Source organism: Setaria italica, chromosome VIII, assembly GCF_000263155.2.
Source record: "Setaria italica strain Yugu1 chromosome VIII, Setaria_italica_v2.0, whole genome shotgun sequence".
Taxonomy (NCBI): domain Eukaryota; kingdom Viridiplantae; phylum Streptophyta; class Magnoliopsida; order Poales; family Poaceae; genus Setaria; species Setaria italica.
The window spans coordinates 32,607,575-32,624,359 of NC_028457.1; the positions used below are offsets into that span (position 1 = coordinate 32,607,575).

The following is a 16,785-nucleotide window of genomic DNA, read 5'->3' on the forward strand; positions in this document are numbered from 1 at the left end:
AGCTGTGGGCCCTGCATCTCGAGCCCCTCGGCGGCTGGTGCGCTGTGCAGTGTGCCAGGACAAAGGAAACGGAATCCCAGCCGTGCAATTATCAGTTACCTCTCGTGTACAAGTCCTTTTCAGTTCTCGCCACATGCTAACATGGATATTGCACTATGGTCCTCTTTTTGCGACATCTTAAGCAGCTTAAAATATATAGGTAAGATTGACAAAGATACTTTTTTTTTCCACCGCCTCAAACAGCTTTTGAGTATTTGATTTGAAATTTAGCTAAAAAACTATTTAAGCACCACCCCGTTGGTGAAATTTTCGTACCATAAACCATATTACAGGTTAGAAATACACGACAATATCACTTAAAAAATACACGAAAATATTACACCGTCAGTTTGTTTGTGATCCTATTTACATTACAAGGTAGTAGCTAATGCCCATTAATCATCAAACTATTGTCTACTGTACCTATATTCATATAGCCGTTATTTCTGATCATATTACTCCCTCCATTCTCTTTTGATAGTACTATTTCCTTATGGCACAATGATCAACGAAAATAATCCTACCCAACTTCCTACTTATCATCCATTTAATTATGTGATTAACTAGTCCTTGTAAACGAGTGATTCATTCAAGCCTAGACTTTTTGATGCCTATGTAGTCAATCTCGGTTGGAAGAATGAAGAGTCATGCATCGGACCCGAGATAACCATTAAATACATGGATAGTTGAACCTATTAAAAGAGAATTTTTAAGATTTGGAAATATAGCTATTAAAAGCGAATGGAGGGAGTAAACACAAGGAACGTGGGTAAATCGAGGGTCCAAATGGTAAACCTGGATAGACATAATAAGTTAATAACTCTATAATAAGCAACTCGTGAAAATGAGAGCAAGTTGAACATTGGGATAAAAGATAGATTTAGTAAACTTATTTTATAAAGAAAAACAGCTTGATGAATATAACCAAAAGTTTGAAAAATATTACTGAACAAATATCTAAGAAAAGAAAACATAGCATCTCTGTAGATGTGCTCGTGCTCTTTTTGCCTCGGTCGTAAAAAGTTTACACTAACGGATTCACATAATACTATTCCACGATCCATACTCTATATAATAGATATTTGTGCCCGTGTTATGTTATACTAATAAATTAATAAAGTTAACAACAATGTAAAAAACTATGATTCTGGGGGCCTGCATGCATAACACCTCCTCTGTACCCGTGCCGGTGCTCTGCTCCGGTCTCGTCACTTCCACGCCGGTCTCCCGTCGTCTCGTCTGCTCCACTCCACTCCCCACCGCACTTTCCTCCCCCGTGTTCTCTTCGCTCCCCTCGAGACCCCAAAAGCACCGAAAGGGGGGAGTGTGGAAGGGAAGAAAAAGCGGCGGGGTTCAAGAACGCCGGGACCCTCCGGATTCCACCGCAATCCTCCCGCATTCCCACCTCTCCAATCTCCAGAGCGCGCCGATTCGGGGGCGGAGGCGGCGATGGGCTCCGGATCTTTGCTCAAGGTCCTCGCCAAGAACTTCGACGTCCTCGCAGGGTCAGTCGTGTCTGTCTGTCAGTGCTCTCTTATCCACCTCCCTCGATTTCTTTTGGGGTTCCAACTTTCGCGTTCCTAGTTCTACTCCTCTGTTCGTCCCTGGAACGGTTCCGGCAGCGGAGAGCGATGCAATGTATGTAGCGGCGTGAGAGTGGGTGATTCTTCGCTGTTCGGCATTGCTTGAAGCCTGGAATGCAAATGCTTCTTCGTTCGCTGTTCGTGAGATTTGCAGCGGGAGGTTGAATCGGTCGAAGCTTGAAATCAGCGCAATGGCGTAGTTTTCAGCCGGTGTCAGGTTTTGGGAAAAAAAAATCTTGCGTTTGAGAACAAAAGGAAGGAGTCCTTGGTATGGTTCAGTTTTGATCTCGTGCAACTGAATCGATTTCGTATTTCGGTGTATACTGATTCGCCGGAGCGCCGTTGTGTAGAAAATGCCTGCAATTTTTGTTTGTTGGAGAAATTGATTTTTTTTTCTTTTGGAATTTATTGGTAAAAAGACTTGCTTTAGGGGGGTTCTGTGACGTTCTTGGTGTATTTATGGTTTGCAGCGTTCGTTTTCAAGTCTTTAGTTTCCCTCAGCCTACATCAGCACGTCTCTTTCTGTTGATCTGATTCACAGCTTTTCTGAATGCAAACCCTTGCTGGAACGAAAAGTTAGGATGTGAAATGTGATGCACGAGATAGCTTAGATCAGCTGTTCTGTCACTACTCACTATCTACTTTTCCCTTAGTGGCTCAGTCCTTTATAAAAGCGCTTGCTTTTAGATTTGTAGTTTTGCTAGTGCCTGTAATTGTAGGTTTGTTCGTCAATTCCACTTTCCTAATTATTTTTTATATATAAAAAATGTCCAGTCTTATCTTTTTGGCTGTTTCACATTCCTTTCCATGCAGCAAGTTAGGTCACATGGTGAAGAATGGCCCAGCACAATCTGGTGCTGTTTTCTTAATAGTTTAGTGGATCATGGGTTATGTCTTGTAGGGACTGTGATGCGTTCGTTAAAGAAATTGGTGTTCGTTTTGGGACCAGGATTTATTAAATGTTAGTGTGAACCGACGTGTGTTGTACCAAGGTACACTGAGCTTCATTTATTCATGAAGCTAGTGCCACTGCCACATTCAGTATTGATGCTGTGATTCATGTTGCTCTGTTGGACCAGTTGGACCAGTACGCTTTGACGTTTCTTGTTGTTACTGTGCGGTAACATGCACACACTTATTTATGAAACGATTCACCTCATTTGTTGGAAACAAAACGCGTACAATCTTGGTGGTGAATAAGTTTCTTGCGAGTTATTCATTTGTTCTCCTGTTGTGCCTTAGTGGTGAATAAGCTTCCTGTTACTAACACAGGCAGGCTAGTGCCACTTTGGCCTTTTGTGAATTTACCACTCCTCTTTCTGGAAGTTCTTTCCTCTCACTCATATGCAATTTATGAATTGAAATGCATGCTTTAACTTCAGTCTGTCTTGTTTTTCTCTGCAGGCCTTTGGTTGCACTGGCTTATCCTTTGTAAGTTGCTCATAGCTTGTATTTTACATCAAGAAAATCAACTTTTGTCATAGTAGTTTGTGAATGCTAAAACACAAATGTAATTCAGTGTTATTACAACTTATAGGTATGCTTCAGTTAAGGCAATAGAAACCAAATCTCCTGTGGATGATCAACAATGGCTCACATATTGGGTGTTGTACTCATTAATAACACTGTTTGAACTCACATTTGCATCAATTATTCAGTGGTAAGTACTGTTGTGATTGTTATCTTGTTTTTTTTTGTGTCAGTTCACTATTCAGTGTGAAAGTTGGAGATCCAAGTAAGGCTTATTAGTTGTTGCTATATCTCAGGATTAGTGCATAAACAGGACATGTATATTAGCATCAAATCATTTACACTATGAAGTCCTTGTACATCTTACTCTGCTAATCCTTGAAGCTAGATTTTGGTGATTTGTTTGTAAAATTAAAGTACAGATGAATATCATAAACTTCACATATTTATTTTTAATTTTGAACCAAATAATAAGAACGGGCTAGTAATGTATCTTCAGTTCTTTGGTTTTCAAAGCATCCATGTTTTGTGATGGAAGTGGGAAGGTTTACCACGGCTGGTCAAGTTCTTGGATTTGGTGATTTAGTATTATATTTTGGTTTTCAAAGCATCCATGGAATTGTCATAGTTGCATGGGTTTTTGCATCTGATCTCAGAATTTTTGGTTTTAGCTTGCAAAAATGTACTAAAGTTCTTAATGGCACATTCCTCACTATATTCTATGTCTTTCCCATGCTTGATTTTGACAGGCTTCCTTTCTGGTCTTCAATGAAATTGATCTTTATTTGCTGGCTTGTCCTGCCATACTTCAATGGTGCAGCCTATGTGTACCAAAATTATGTGAGGCCTGCCTTCATAAAGAACCAGATGGTCAACATTTGGTATGTCCCTCAGAAAAAGGGCCTTTTTGGGAAATCTGATGACTTCCTCACAGCACTTGATAAGTTCGTTGAAGAAAATGGGACTGAAGCTTTGAAGAAACTGGCAAACAAGGTACATGCACCTTTTATATATGTATCCCCACTTTGTTCACTGCATATTATTGCAAAATCATTTAAATTTGACACAGTTGTGCATCCTCGTTTGTTCTGGTTGCAGTTGGTGATGATCATCATCAGCATCACTATGCTTTTGTTTACAGCATTTTGATGATGCTCACCTTGTATTTAAGGCTAAAGTTTGATTGTTATTCTTAGTACTCAGCTAACTCATCAATACCAGTCATACTAGTTCAGCTCTACTAGTCAATGTATGTTTTTCCTTAAAGTTGAGCAGTCCCTATTGATATGCATTGATTACTTTTGAGAAAACCAATCTGAGAATGCCCTTCCTTTGTTCCTAATGACAAGTTGGCTATAGTTGTTCTGATGTCTTGTGTTATGTATTGCAGGCTGGCAAGTCATTTAAACAATCTGGTAAATCTTCAAAAGAATCAAAACCAGCGAAGGAGTTGAAAGAATCAAAACCAGCAAAGGAGTCGAAAGAATCAAAAGCATCAAAGGATTCGAAAGAACCCAAGCCATCAAAAGATGCAAAGCAATCCAAGTCATCAAAGGATTCGAAGGAGCTGAAGCCATCAAAGGATTCAAAGTCACCCAAAGATTCCAAAGAACAGAAGAAGGCAGCACCGAAAGATCCAAAGAAAGCATCACTGAAGGATTCTAAAGAACTGAAGAAAGCACTAAAGGATTCGAAAGAACAGGAATCTCTGAAAGATCCAAAGGAATATACACCGAAGAAGCGGGTGACATTTGCTGAGGTGGAGCCTGAGAAGGAGCTCAAGGCCTCCAACAGTGACTGGCGCCCATCCTCTGACTTCCACAGCATGTACCCTGAGCAAAACTCCTGGACTAGCAGCTTCATGATCTTCGAGGACGAAAACAGTTACTGGAACCGGGATCCTCTCGACTGGTAAACACCGAACTCATCTTAACCATTGCATAAGTCCCAAAACTGCCCATGTTCTTATCGTCACGTTTCTTGTGAGGCTCAGATTGATGCATCAAGACAGGCATTTTTGAGGTCACCCTGTTCATCATCAGCTGAGGAAATGGAGCTCAATCTCGCCTTTGGTGACTTCCATCTGCCATTCGTGCTGACTTCCCGTCATGTAACATATTTGTCCGCCGTATACCAGTAGATTAGTGTAGAATTCTGCAATGTGGATGGATGGTGGTGGTGAACTGGATGCTGCTAAGTTTGAGGCTGCGAGACTTTAGTTAGGAGAATTGAGATGGTAGTGGTAGCAGTGTGTTCTAATTTTTCTGGTATCTGGATGTGTTGCCTGCTGTCATTTGATGCATTTTCCAGTATCGACGAAATGCCCCAAAAATCTTACCATGCGAACAGATCCTTAAATCGTGTGATCTGGTAGTAATCAATGCCGTATTTGAACCACGAGATCTAGTTGAAATTTGAAAATTTCCAGCAAATTTTGCCAGCAATTTTTTTTAAATAAACAAGGTCTTTTAAAACAAACAAGGTCTTTTAAAGGTCATTTTCAGAAAAAAAAAACCACAAGAGTATTGGACCATAGAGTGATGGGCCGAAGGACCGAAGCCTCTTGTCTCCGGCCCAATACGCCATCTCTCAGCGGCCCACGGGTGTGGAGGAGGAAAGGCTCTCCAGCTTCCAGGGAGGGAGTCTCCCCGGGCGGCCTCGGCGAGCAGCCGCGAGCACGAGGACGAGCGAGGCCTTGCCGGCGGCGCCACCTGGGAACACTATCCCTCCTTTGCCCCCAATCCACTCGCCTCCATCCCTCATCCGTCTCCCGCTGTCTCGAGGGGGACCGCCGTCGAGTCCCGGCCCGACGCAGCCGGCACACGGCAGGGGAGGGGGCAGGGCGCCCAAGCGGCGGCGGCGAGCAGAGGAAGCCCCAGGCAGGAAAGCAGGTAAGCACCCGAACCCTCCCTCTCTTAACGTGGAAATGCGTGTTTGATCCAGTTCAACGAAAATGTGAACGGAAAGAGTGATGCATTTATTTATTCGGTTGTAATGCAGATTGCAGAGATTAGTTGAAGGCTTGGAAAATGAAGAAGAAGAAGGCGACAGTGGATTTGAAGTCTATGTGGGAAAGGGCTGGGAAGGTGCAGAAGACCGCTCCCACCTCGGCGCCGGCACCTCCGTCGAGTTTGGTGCCGGCACCTCCGTCGAGTTTGCTTCAGTGCCTGAGATTTTTCCTGCAGCAAGGGTTGGCTTTCCAGGGGCGGCACGAAGAAATTGAAGCCTCACTGCTGGAGGGGAATTTTCCGAGCTCTTGAGATGGCTGGCAGAGCACTTGAAGGGGCTGACAAGGCGGTCCTGCAGAATGCCTTGAATGATCCTCGAATTGTTTCTCCTAACACGCTGAAGGATCTGGTCAGTGCTTGTGCCAGGGAAACCACCAGGCGTGTCGTGCGGAACCTTGGCGAGGAGAATTTCGCGATACTTGCTTGGATGTTTAGTGATGCGTGGTGTGATGAGCACCTGGTGGTTTGCTTGCGGCCGACTTTTTTGTTTTTTAGCCTTTTTTTTTTTAAGATTCTCACAAATAAGCTCCTGGCGGAACCAATTCCAAAAATGGACCCTTAGCTTGGCGCCATCCACGCTGGCGCCAAGCTACAACGTCTTGGCGCCAGCCTGGCGCCAAGGTCTAAACATAGCGGCTGATGCGGATGCCGACGTGGCGGGGGCTTGGCGCCATGCATCTTGGCGCCGAGCTTGGCGCCGTAGATCTTGGCGCCGAGCTATCTACCCCGTCCATCTACACGTTTCGAACTATACAAGTATAATTATTACGAGAAGTATGCAACAAACTAACATGTGGTTCGACTGGTTAGGAGGTAGGCTTTTTATCCTGTAGACCAGAGTTCGAACCCCACTATTGAACTTTTTTTCTACATTTTATTTTTTTTCTTTATTTTTTTCTCTGTTGTACAGGTAAACTTTTTACGGAAAAAAAAATCTCGACGGTGGCACCGGTCGGTTGTTCGTCCATCTACACGTTTCGAACTATACAAGTATAATTATTACGAGAAGTATGCAACAAACTAACATGTGGTTCGACTGGTTAGGAGGTAGGCTTTTTATCCTGTAGACCAGAGTTCGAACCCCACTATTGAACTTTTTTTCTACATTTTATTTTTTTTCTTTATTTTTTTCTCTGTTGTACAGGTAAACTTTTTACGGAAAAAAAAATCTCGACGGTGGCACCGGTCGGTTGTAAAATCTCGCGTTTCCGGTCGATATGGTAAAATGTAGAAAAAAAGGTTCAATCATGGGGTTCGAACTCTGGTCTCCAGAATAAGAAGCACACCTCCTAACCAGTCGAACCACATTTTAGTTTGTTGCATACTCCTCGTAATAATTGTACTTGTATAGTTCGAAACGTGGAGACGGACGGGGTAGATAGCTCGGCGCCAAGATCTACGACGCCAAGCTCGGCGCCAAGATCCATGGCGCCAAGGCTATCCAAACCATGGCGCCAAGATCTACGTCGGCATCCGCGTCAGCCGCTATGTATAGACCTTGGCGCCAGGGTGGCTGGCGCCGAGACGTTGTAGCTTGGCGCCAGCGTGGATGGCGCCAAGCTAAGGGTCCATTTTTGGAATTAGTTCCGCCAGGGGTCTATTTGTGAGAATCTTTAAAAAAAAGACTAAAAAACAAAAAAGTCGGTGCTTGCGGTATGTCGATAGGAAAGGAAGGGTGGTTTACAGGTTGGTTGGCATTGTGAGTGTTGAGAATCCGGACGCTTCAACGGTTAAAGCTGCGATTGAGTCCTTACTCCGGGATCACTCTTGGAGCTGGTCTATGGTCCGCAGGCAGGGGTATGATGGAGTAGGCAACATGAGGGCTCACCTGAAGGGTCTAAAGAAACTAATCACGGATGAGTCTCCTGCTGCTCACTATGTTCATTGCTTTGCCCAGGAACTGTAGTTGGCACTTGTTACTGTTCTTAAGGAGAATGATGCTTGTGCTGATTTCTTTGAGCAAATTGGATTTTTGGTGAGTGTTCTTGAAATTTCCTGCAGGAAGGCTCAAATGCTTCAAGTAGCTGAAGCTCAACAAGTTCTAGAAGGTTTGGATCCAGAGAAGAGCTTTAGTTCAAAGGATGATGCTGGTTATGGATTTCACTATAAAAGTATCGTACAAATTTACACCATATCCCACCATCTGAAGTGTTCTCCTCATGGTTGGAGACGACTTTACTCAAGGCATTGAGGCTTTAAATGCTCGAAAGATATTGGCTTACTTCCATTCATTTGAGTTTGTTTTCATGACACGCTTGTTGTTGAATGTGATGGGATACACTTCTAACCTAAGCAGATGTTTGCGAATTTTTAGCGATGATTTTATGGTGAATGGCATTGATTCCATTGGTTTGTCAAAGGTTCTGTTGTACAAATTGTGTGGGAATGATGGATGGGAAACATTTCTTAAAGTGGTAACTAGTTTTTGTGCGAAGCATGGCATCAAAGTCCCTAGCACGGATGATATTTATGAACCAGTTTTAAGATCAAAAGGGTCCTTCAGAAAAGTCAAGAATCTCCACCATTACCGTGTTGAAATTTTCACAAGTGTCTTTGATGGGCAATTTCATGAGTATAATGGCAGGTTTGATAAGGTGAATACAGATTTTCTTCTTTGTGTGGCAGCACTTAATCCAGCTAAGTCATTTTATCATTATGACAAGGATAAGTTACTTAAACTTGCTTGGTTTTATCCTAAAGACTTCTCAAGGAAAGATTTGTCAAATCTTCCCATCCATCTCGCACGCTTTATTGCTGATATGCGTAATGATGAAAGGTTTAGAGAAGTGAAAAGTTTTGTTGAGCTTTCAGTTATGCTTGTCAAAACAAGGAAGAGCCTCAAACATCCTATTGTTTACAAGCTTCTTAAATTTGTGCTAATTCTTCCCATAGCAACTGCTAGCATTGAGAGGGTATTTTCTGCAATGAATCTTGTTGAGAATAAGCTAAGAAATAGAGTGGGGGAGCAACTATTTTATGATTGCCTGATTACATTTATTGAGAGGGAGGTTTTCATGCAAGTTAAGGATGATGCCTTGATATCTTGCTTCCAAGCCATAGTAGGAGCGTAATGTCACAAGGAGCATCTGGATGTTGAGCTGAAGCTAATGGCTGGGTAAGTCAGTATGGGCTGAGGTGCAAGGGGGAGGGAGCTGTTGTGAGTTTTAGTATGCTTGATGCCAAATCCTTAAAGCAATGGACCTGCTGCTTATTCTTCATGAGCCCTTGCTGTATCTTCAAGGGTGAAGTGCTGCTTTGCTGCATGAACTGCTATGGGCTGCTTGCTGATGATCAGAGCAAGCTGGACTACACCATTGCCCTTTCTGCGGAGAGCTACCTGGCAAGGCATCTTTTGCTCTTGTATTAAATGCAAGGTATGCCCGACTCTGTCCACAATACTCTGAAGTTTTTGTGGTGATCGACACCTTAGTCACATTTATCTCTTGATGTTTTCTGTTGTAGAGACAGCATGTTTCTGTCCTAATCCTTTATGATGTTACTCCCTGTCTTGGTCAGTAGTTTCGTAGTCAATTGTTTATTTCTGGTTTGTTATCGTTGTAGTTGCACAATAAATTATCTCTAGCATAGCAAGGTTAGTGTTTGCGGTTACAGTTAGCATATTGGCCCTTCTGGGCTGGCCATTGGCTAAGTGTGCATGTGCTTTTCACACATCCCTTTTATACACTTTGTATCCATGTGAATTCATATTATCTCCATTTGATGAGTGTTGAACTGTGAATCTATTGCTCTAGTTGATGTCAGACAATGTTCTACGGGGAAATATTTATGCTACAAGCATCATCAGATGCTCTCCCTTGGAAGGTTTTTCCTTCTTGCCTTGTCATGTATGCAAGTACCTTGTGGTTTAGGGGTCTAGGATCATGTTGTTTAAACTTTAAACACACTGGTTTGTACACTCCATGCTGGATGATTATAAAACACACCTGTATTTTGTTCGATTGAACGAGTAGTCAAATGGACAGACGATGAAATGCCTAGAATTATCTCATGATGGTCTCCTGAACAATTAGCGATGTAACAACGTCTTCTGATGCCCAGCTTCAATATCTGCTTGGAGGATTAACCCACTGATACCATAATGCCGAAATGAGGACAAATTAAAAAAAGGGATAATTAGTTGCCTGAAGGCTAAAGTTTGATGGTTATTCTTAGTACGCTCAGCTAACTCATTGATATCTGTCACACTAGTTCAGCTCTACTAGTCAATCTATGCTTTTTCTTAAATTTGTGTAGTTCCTGTGGACTGTGCATTGATTACTTTTGAGAAAACTAAGCTGAGAATGCCCTTCTTTTGTTCCAAATTATAACCTGGCTGTCGCCGTTCTGATGTCTTGTGTTATGTTTGCAGGCTGGCAAGTCATTTAAAGTCTGGTAAATTGTCAAAAGATTCGGAAGAATCAAAACCAGCAAAGCACTCTAAAGAACCAAAATCATCAACGGATTTGAAAGAACCCACGCCATCAAAAGATTCAAAGAAGTCGGAGCCATCAAAGGATCCGAAGTCACCCAAGCATTCCGAAGAACAGAAGAAGGCAGCACCAAAAGACCCGAGGAAAGTGTCACTGAATGATTCTAAAGAACTGAAGAAAGCACTGAAAGATTCAAAAAAACAGGAATCACTGAAAGAACCAAGGGTTTATACACCAAAGAAACGAGTGACATTCGCCGAGGTGGAGCCTGAGAAGAAACTCAAGGCCTCCAACAGTGACTGGCACCCATCCTCAGACTTCCACAGCACGAACTCTGGGCAGAACTCTTGGACTAGCAGCTTCATGATCTTCGAGGATGAAAATAGTTACTGAAACCAGGACCCTCTCGACTGGTAAACCACTAAACCTTGAACTCTTAAGCATTCTACAAGTCCCAAATTGCCCATGTTCTGATCATAACGTTTCTTGTGAGGTTCAGATCAGTGCGGAAGCAGGCATTTTTTGGTTCATCAGGAGACACAAGGGGCTGTCAGTTTTCGTCTTCAGCCTAAAGAAACGGAGCTCACTCTTTTGCTTTGGCAGACTTCCATCTGCCGTTTGCGCTGACTTCCTGCCATGTGTCATATCTGTCCGACATACCAGTAGATAAGTAGTGTAGAATTCTGCAATGTGGATGGTGGTGATTAACTGGGATGATGCTGCGTTTGAGGTGGTGAATCTTATTTAGGTGGGAGAATTGAGATGGTACTACTACTAGTAGCAGGGTGTTCTAATCTTATCTGGTGTCTGCGCTAAAGGGAAAAAAAACTTATCTGGTGTCTGGATGTGTTGCCTGCTGCTATATGATGCATTTTCCTGTGTCTACAAAGTGGCCCAAAAGTCTCAGCGTGCTGAACAGATCCCTAAACCACAAAGCCATATTCGAACCACAAAATCTCCTTTTAAATTATCATAAGAATCTTACAAAATTTCTAATTTTATTCCAAGAGAAGAAACAGCTTAGTTTTTGTACTGTGGGAAAATACTTGCATTTTTTTTGCTAATGGAAAATATTTGCATTGTGAATGAACCTCAAATATGGATTGTCTTTTTTTTTTTTTCATTTTCCCAGCGTGGTGGGTGCTAGCGTATTGGGCTATAAAGCTACTGGGCCATAATATTCAGAAAAAATTAGAGTATTGGACCATATATAGTCAGTGGGCTGAATTCTCTTCTCCTCGGCCCAAAACAGGATCTCTCCGTTGGTGGAGAGGCTGGCTCGACCGCTCGAGCTCCTCCCAGTCCGCAGGGAAGCCTCGGCGAGCAGAGGCGCAGAGCCACTCCGCCGCCGGCGACTGCGAACCCTAACCCCCCATTCCCCAATCGACCCGCCTCCCTCCCTCATGCGTCGGCGGGTCGTCGGCGGAGTGCCGGCCCGACGCAGCCGGCCTACGGCAGGGGCAAGAAGCTCAAGCGGCGGCGGCGAGCAGGGCAAAGCACCACTCGGTAAAGCACGTCAGTACCAAACACCCGAACCCTCCCTCTCTCGACTTGGAAATGCGCGTTCGATTCAGTTCAACAGAAATGCGAATGCCCGATCCGGTGGTGAATGGAAAGAGTGACGCATTTTATTTATTTATTTGGTTGAATGCAGAGATCAGTTGAAGGCTTGGGAAATGAAGAAGAAGAAGGCGACAGTGGATTGGAAGTCTCTGTGGGAAAGGACTGGGAAGGTGCAGAAGACCGCTCCCACCCCAGTGCCGGCAGGCCTGGCACCTCCGTCAAGTTTGCTTGGGTGCCTGAGGTTTTTCCTGCAGCAAGGGCTGGCTTTCCAGGGATGGCATGAAGAAATTGAAGCCTCTCTGAACGAAGGAGGAAATTTGCCTGAGCTCTTGAAATGGCTGGCGGAAAATTTGGAAGGAGCTGACAAGGCGGTTCTGCAGAATGCTATGAACGATCCTCTAATGACTTCTCCGGAAATGCTGAAAGGTCTCGTCAGTGCTTGTGCTAGAGAAACCACTAGGTGTGTCGTGCGAGACCTTGGTGGTGAAAACTTTGCAATACTTGCTTGCTTATTTGGTGATGCTTGCCAGAAGGAGCAGTTGGCTGTTTGTTTGCGGTACTGTAACCCACCATCCGAAGTGTTCTCATCATGGTCGGAAAAGATCATACTCAAGGTGTCGAGGCTGGAAATGCTCGAACGATATCGGTATACATTGAGTCATTTGAGTTTGTTTTCATGACACATTTCTTGATGAAGGTGCTTGGAATAACTTTTACCTTAAGCAGATCTTTGCAGATGAGAGATCGGTTTATGGTTAATGGCATTCATCTCATTGATACCTCAAAGGAACTTTTGGGGCAATTGCGGGTTGCGGGGGGATGACCAATGGGAAACATTTCTAAAAGATGTCACTAGTTTTAGTGTGAAGCATGACATCAAAGTCCCTAGCATGGATGATATTTATGAGCCAGTTTTAAGATCAAAGAGGTGCTTCAGAAAAGTCAAGAATCTCCACCGTTACCATGTTGAAATTTTCACAAGTGTCGTTGATAGGCAACTTAAAGAGTTAAATGACAGGTTTGATGAGGTAAACACAGATTTTCTTCTTGGCATGGCATCAATTGATCCAGCTAATTCATTTTATCCTTATGACAAGGATAAGTTACTTAAACTTGCTCAGTTTTATCCCAAAGACTTCTCAAGGAAAGATTTGTCAAATCTTCCCATCCATCTCACACGCTTTTTTGCTGATATGCGTGAGGATGAAAGGTTTAGAGAAGTGAAAAGTTTTGTTGAGCTCTCAGTTATGCTTGTTGAAACAAGGAAGAGCCTCAAACATCCCATTGTTTACAAGCTTCTTAAATTGGTGCTAGTTCTTCCCATAGCAACTGCTAGTTTTGAGAGGGTATTTTATGCAGTGGATCTTGTTATGAATAAACTAAGAAATAGAGTGGGGGAGCAATTATTGTACGATTGCCTGGTTACATTCATTGAGAGGGAGGTTTGCATGCAAGTCAAGGATGAGGCCTTGATATCTTATTTCCAAGCCATAGTAGGAGCATAAAGGCACAAGGAGCATGTGGATGTTAAGCTGAAGTTAATGGCTGAGTAATTCAGTATGGACTAAGGTGCAAGAGCGAGGGAACTGTTGTGGCTTTTAGCCAAATCCATAAAGCAAGGGATCTGCTGCTTGCCTGCTTACTCTTGATGAGAAGAACCCTTGCCATATCTTTAAGGGTTAAGTGCTGCTTTGCTGCGTGAACTGTGATGGGCTCCTTTGCTGATGAGCAGAGCAAGCTAGACTGCATCATTGCTCTTCTGCAGAGTGCTTCCTGGCAAGGTATGCCTAACACTGTCCACAATACTCTGAAGTTCTTGTGGTGATCCATACCTTAGTCACATTTGTGATTATCTCTTAATCCTTTACAATGTTACTCTCTGTCTTGATCTAGTCAAATGTTTATTTCTGGTTTGTTATTGTTGTAGCTGCACAATAAATGATCTCTAGCAGTTGTTGCCTTGTTGGTTAGTATAAGTGGTTAGCATATTGGCCCTTCTGGGCTGGCCATTGGCTAAGTGTGCTTTTGCTTTTCAGCCGGCCTTTTTTACACTTTGTATCCATGTTAGTTCATAATGTCTCCATTTGGTGAGTGTTGAACTCTATTACTCTAGTTGATGTTGGATAACGTTCCACCGGAACAATCTTTTATGCTAAAAGCAGCCTTCAGATGCCTCTTCCTTGGGGCGTTTTTCTTTCTTGTCTTGTCATGTGTCCAAGTTCCTTGTGGTTTAGGGGGTGTAGGATCACATTTTTTTAACTTTAAACACACTGGTCTGTACAGTCCAAACTGGATGATTATCAAACAAGTAAATTTTGTTAGATTGAACTGAAGAGTCAAGTTGGCTGATGATGAAACACCTACAATATCTCATGATGGTCTCCTGAAAACTTAGTGATGCAACAATGTTTCCTGATGCTCACCTCCAATAATGTCTGTTTGGAAGATTAACCCGCTGATACCATAATGCAGACATGATGTTACTCTTGGTGGTCCTTTAATCATTTACATGTCAAGTCAGTATCTTTTGTGAACATTGATTGTTAACTTTTGGATCACTGTGCAGGGTTGACAGGTAAATTGTCAACATCCCTTTGTTTATGGTGAGGGTTGAGTCTGAGAAGCACATTGACGATTGACCTGTTATTGACAAGCCCATTCGGTGGCGGTCCCCCTGGTAGGGTGAGAAACCAGAAGAACTGAAGAAGTCAAGTGGGTCGGTGGTGAGGAAGAAGACAAGGAATGCGAAGATAAAAGAACCTAGTTGTTTAACGCTACATAATCGTCTTAAGATGTTAATAATGTGAGTGGCATGTGTAGCCCAGCCCGAGTGCACGGCCTGTGTTGGGTTTCAGATTTTAGCAGGCTGTCCTGTAGATGGTGGCTTTGTTTATTTCGCACTGTTGTAAGTAGCTCCAGTTATGATATGTTTGAAGACGTCTAATGTCTTGGAACTTTGGAAGTAGGAATATAGTTGCACTATACTTTATAGTTCTTTTTTCAGTAGAAGCCTATTGCATTATATCACGTTAAAAGAGGTGAAATAGCTTGGCTTCTTGCTATCTGCTCGAAAGGATAAAAAATCATTTTTCCCCCCATCTTACTGCTGCTATTACCAGGTTGCCTTCACGGTCACATGATGGGTGCAATGTCAAAGCTCTTCTCGACTTTATACTGTGCTCTGATGCTGAACTAACAAGGGGAACATTCTGATCAATTATTGATGTTCTATCAGCCTATCCAGTACCAGTCTGCTGTAAAAAGCAAAAACAAAATTACCTGTCGCATATGTTGAATTATCGTGAAGATCACGGCTGAGTGCATCTTCAGATGTAGAGAGGCTGGAACAATATGTCATTCCAAGAGCACGAGAAAGGCCACCACCCAGCTGGCCACAATTTGCCAAGTTGCCGCAGCAGTTGCTGCCGAAGAGGCATCGTTTTCCAACAGGGGAAATTCGGTGAGCCGGCTTGGTGTGATCCTCATGACATGGACAGCCTCCTCTCTTCACAATCGTCCATTACCTCCTCCTTTTCCACTTCATCTTTTTTGAATTGAGACAAGACAAGTGAGATTGTACCTCTCACAGAACTCACGTCAACGTCGGTGCCAGCCGTTTTTTTTTTCTTTTGGCGCGAACTAACCGCAATTGAGAAATGTTTGTCTTTTGCGGGCTGTCAAAAAGAAAAATAAGGTAAGAGGAGAAGGGTTTGTCCTGCTCTCCACCTAGTGCCATGCAACAGCCACACAAAACCTCCCCTGCAAAAGTGTGGGATGGTTTAAGAAGCTTTGCCTTTTGTTAAGATCAACTACAAGTTTTTTTGAGGTTTTGTAGGATTCAGTTGAAGGATTTGGTGATCAAGGAATGATTGTGTTGCAACCACCATCAACTAATAAAGGGCTATCAATGATATCAAAGGGGTAGGCAATGGACCTGTAGCCTGTAGGCTCCTAAAAGATATCTGAATGGATATACAATAGGCTGGCATGTCTCAAGGATGTGTAGAGGGCAATAGCGCAATATGTTAGGCTATGGGATGAATAAGATACTAAGAGAAAGGGCAAGAATGTCTCGTTAAGGGGAGACCACGGGGCCCTTTGGGTTACAAATTGTCAAATATTTAACGACCAATAATTTCCTAGGAATGTTGGATGGACATAAACAGAAAGAAACTTAGAAACAAGGAATAACAGATTTGGAATGGTATCCAGGAGTAATTCTCACATGTGTGGAGAAGGCTGGAGAAATTGGAGTGTAGCTTCGATGAGGGGGAAAAATGCACATCTTGATCCATGTTTATATGCAACCTTAGTCTAGCAGTTGGGAGAACAGTTAATTCAAAATGACTGGAGTGATGATAAAGGCACTCAACTGTCCATGTACACACCACAGAGTTGCAATCTATGAAGAAAAGTTTTTTTTTAAAAAAAAGGCCGAAGAACTGCAAAAGCATAAGGGGCACCTGAATGCCACAGCCGCACCATATAGCACTTTACCAGTTTAGATGCAATGAGCACTCAGTTATGGACCACAAGGGAACTAAAGGCATAGATACCTGTCAACTTGAAATTGCGACCAATGCAAGGGCAACATTTTTCCAACATGTAATGTTCGGTAACCTGCAATCATCCATTTCCTGACAGGACAACACTGACGGATTAATAAGCTCGTGAAAAAATTTTGAAGTCCCT

At 43.0% G+C, this 16,785-nt stretch overlaps 1 protein-coding gene and 1 long non-coding RNA gene across 2 annotated transcripts; both read left to right on the forward strand.

The window, feature by feature from the left end:
- The first annotated feature begins 1,260 nt into the window (after nt 1–1,260).
- LOC101760371 (HVA22-like protein a) lies at nt 1,261–5,424 on the forward strand. The gene is made up of 6 exons (XM_004979579.3): nt 1,261–1,544; nt 3,027–3,053; nt 3,160–3,282; nt 3,842–4,085; nt 4,483–5,003; nt 5,086–5,424. Coding segments are annotated over exons 1-6 (972 nt in total). The 5' UTR covers nt 1,261–1,488; the 3' UTR covers nt 5,087–5,424.
- Nucleotides 5,425–11,815: 6,391 nt separating this feature from the next.
- Nucleotides 11,816–15,047, forward strand: LOC111258180. Its single transcript, XR_002678785.1, has 3 exons — nt 11,816–12,045; nt 12,185–13,874; nt 14,660–15,047. It is a non-coding gene; the product is annotated as an uncharacterized LOC111258180 (long non-coding RNA).
- The last annotated feature ends 1,738 nt before the right edge of the window (nt 15,048–16,785 follow it).

Excerpts from the sequence above, each read along its gene's own strand:
- LOC101760371 (XM_004979579.3), top strand. The coding sequence starts at position 1,489 with ATGGGCTCCGGATCTTTGCTCAAGGTCCTCGCCAAGAACTTCGACGTC. Across the intron at positions 1,545-3,026 it reads AACTTCGACGTCCTCGCAGG|GCCTTTGGTTGCACTGGCTT; the intron begins GTCAGTCGTGTC and ends TTTTCTCTGCAG. Across the intron at positions 3,283-3,841 it reads TTTGCATCAATTATTCAGTG|GCTTCCTTTCTGGTCTTCAA; the intron begins GTAAGTACTGTT and ends TGATTTTGACAG.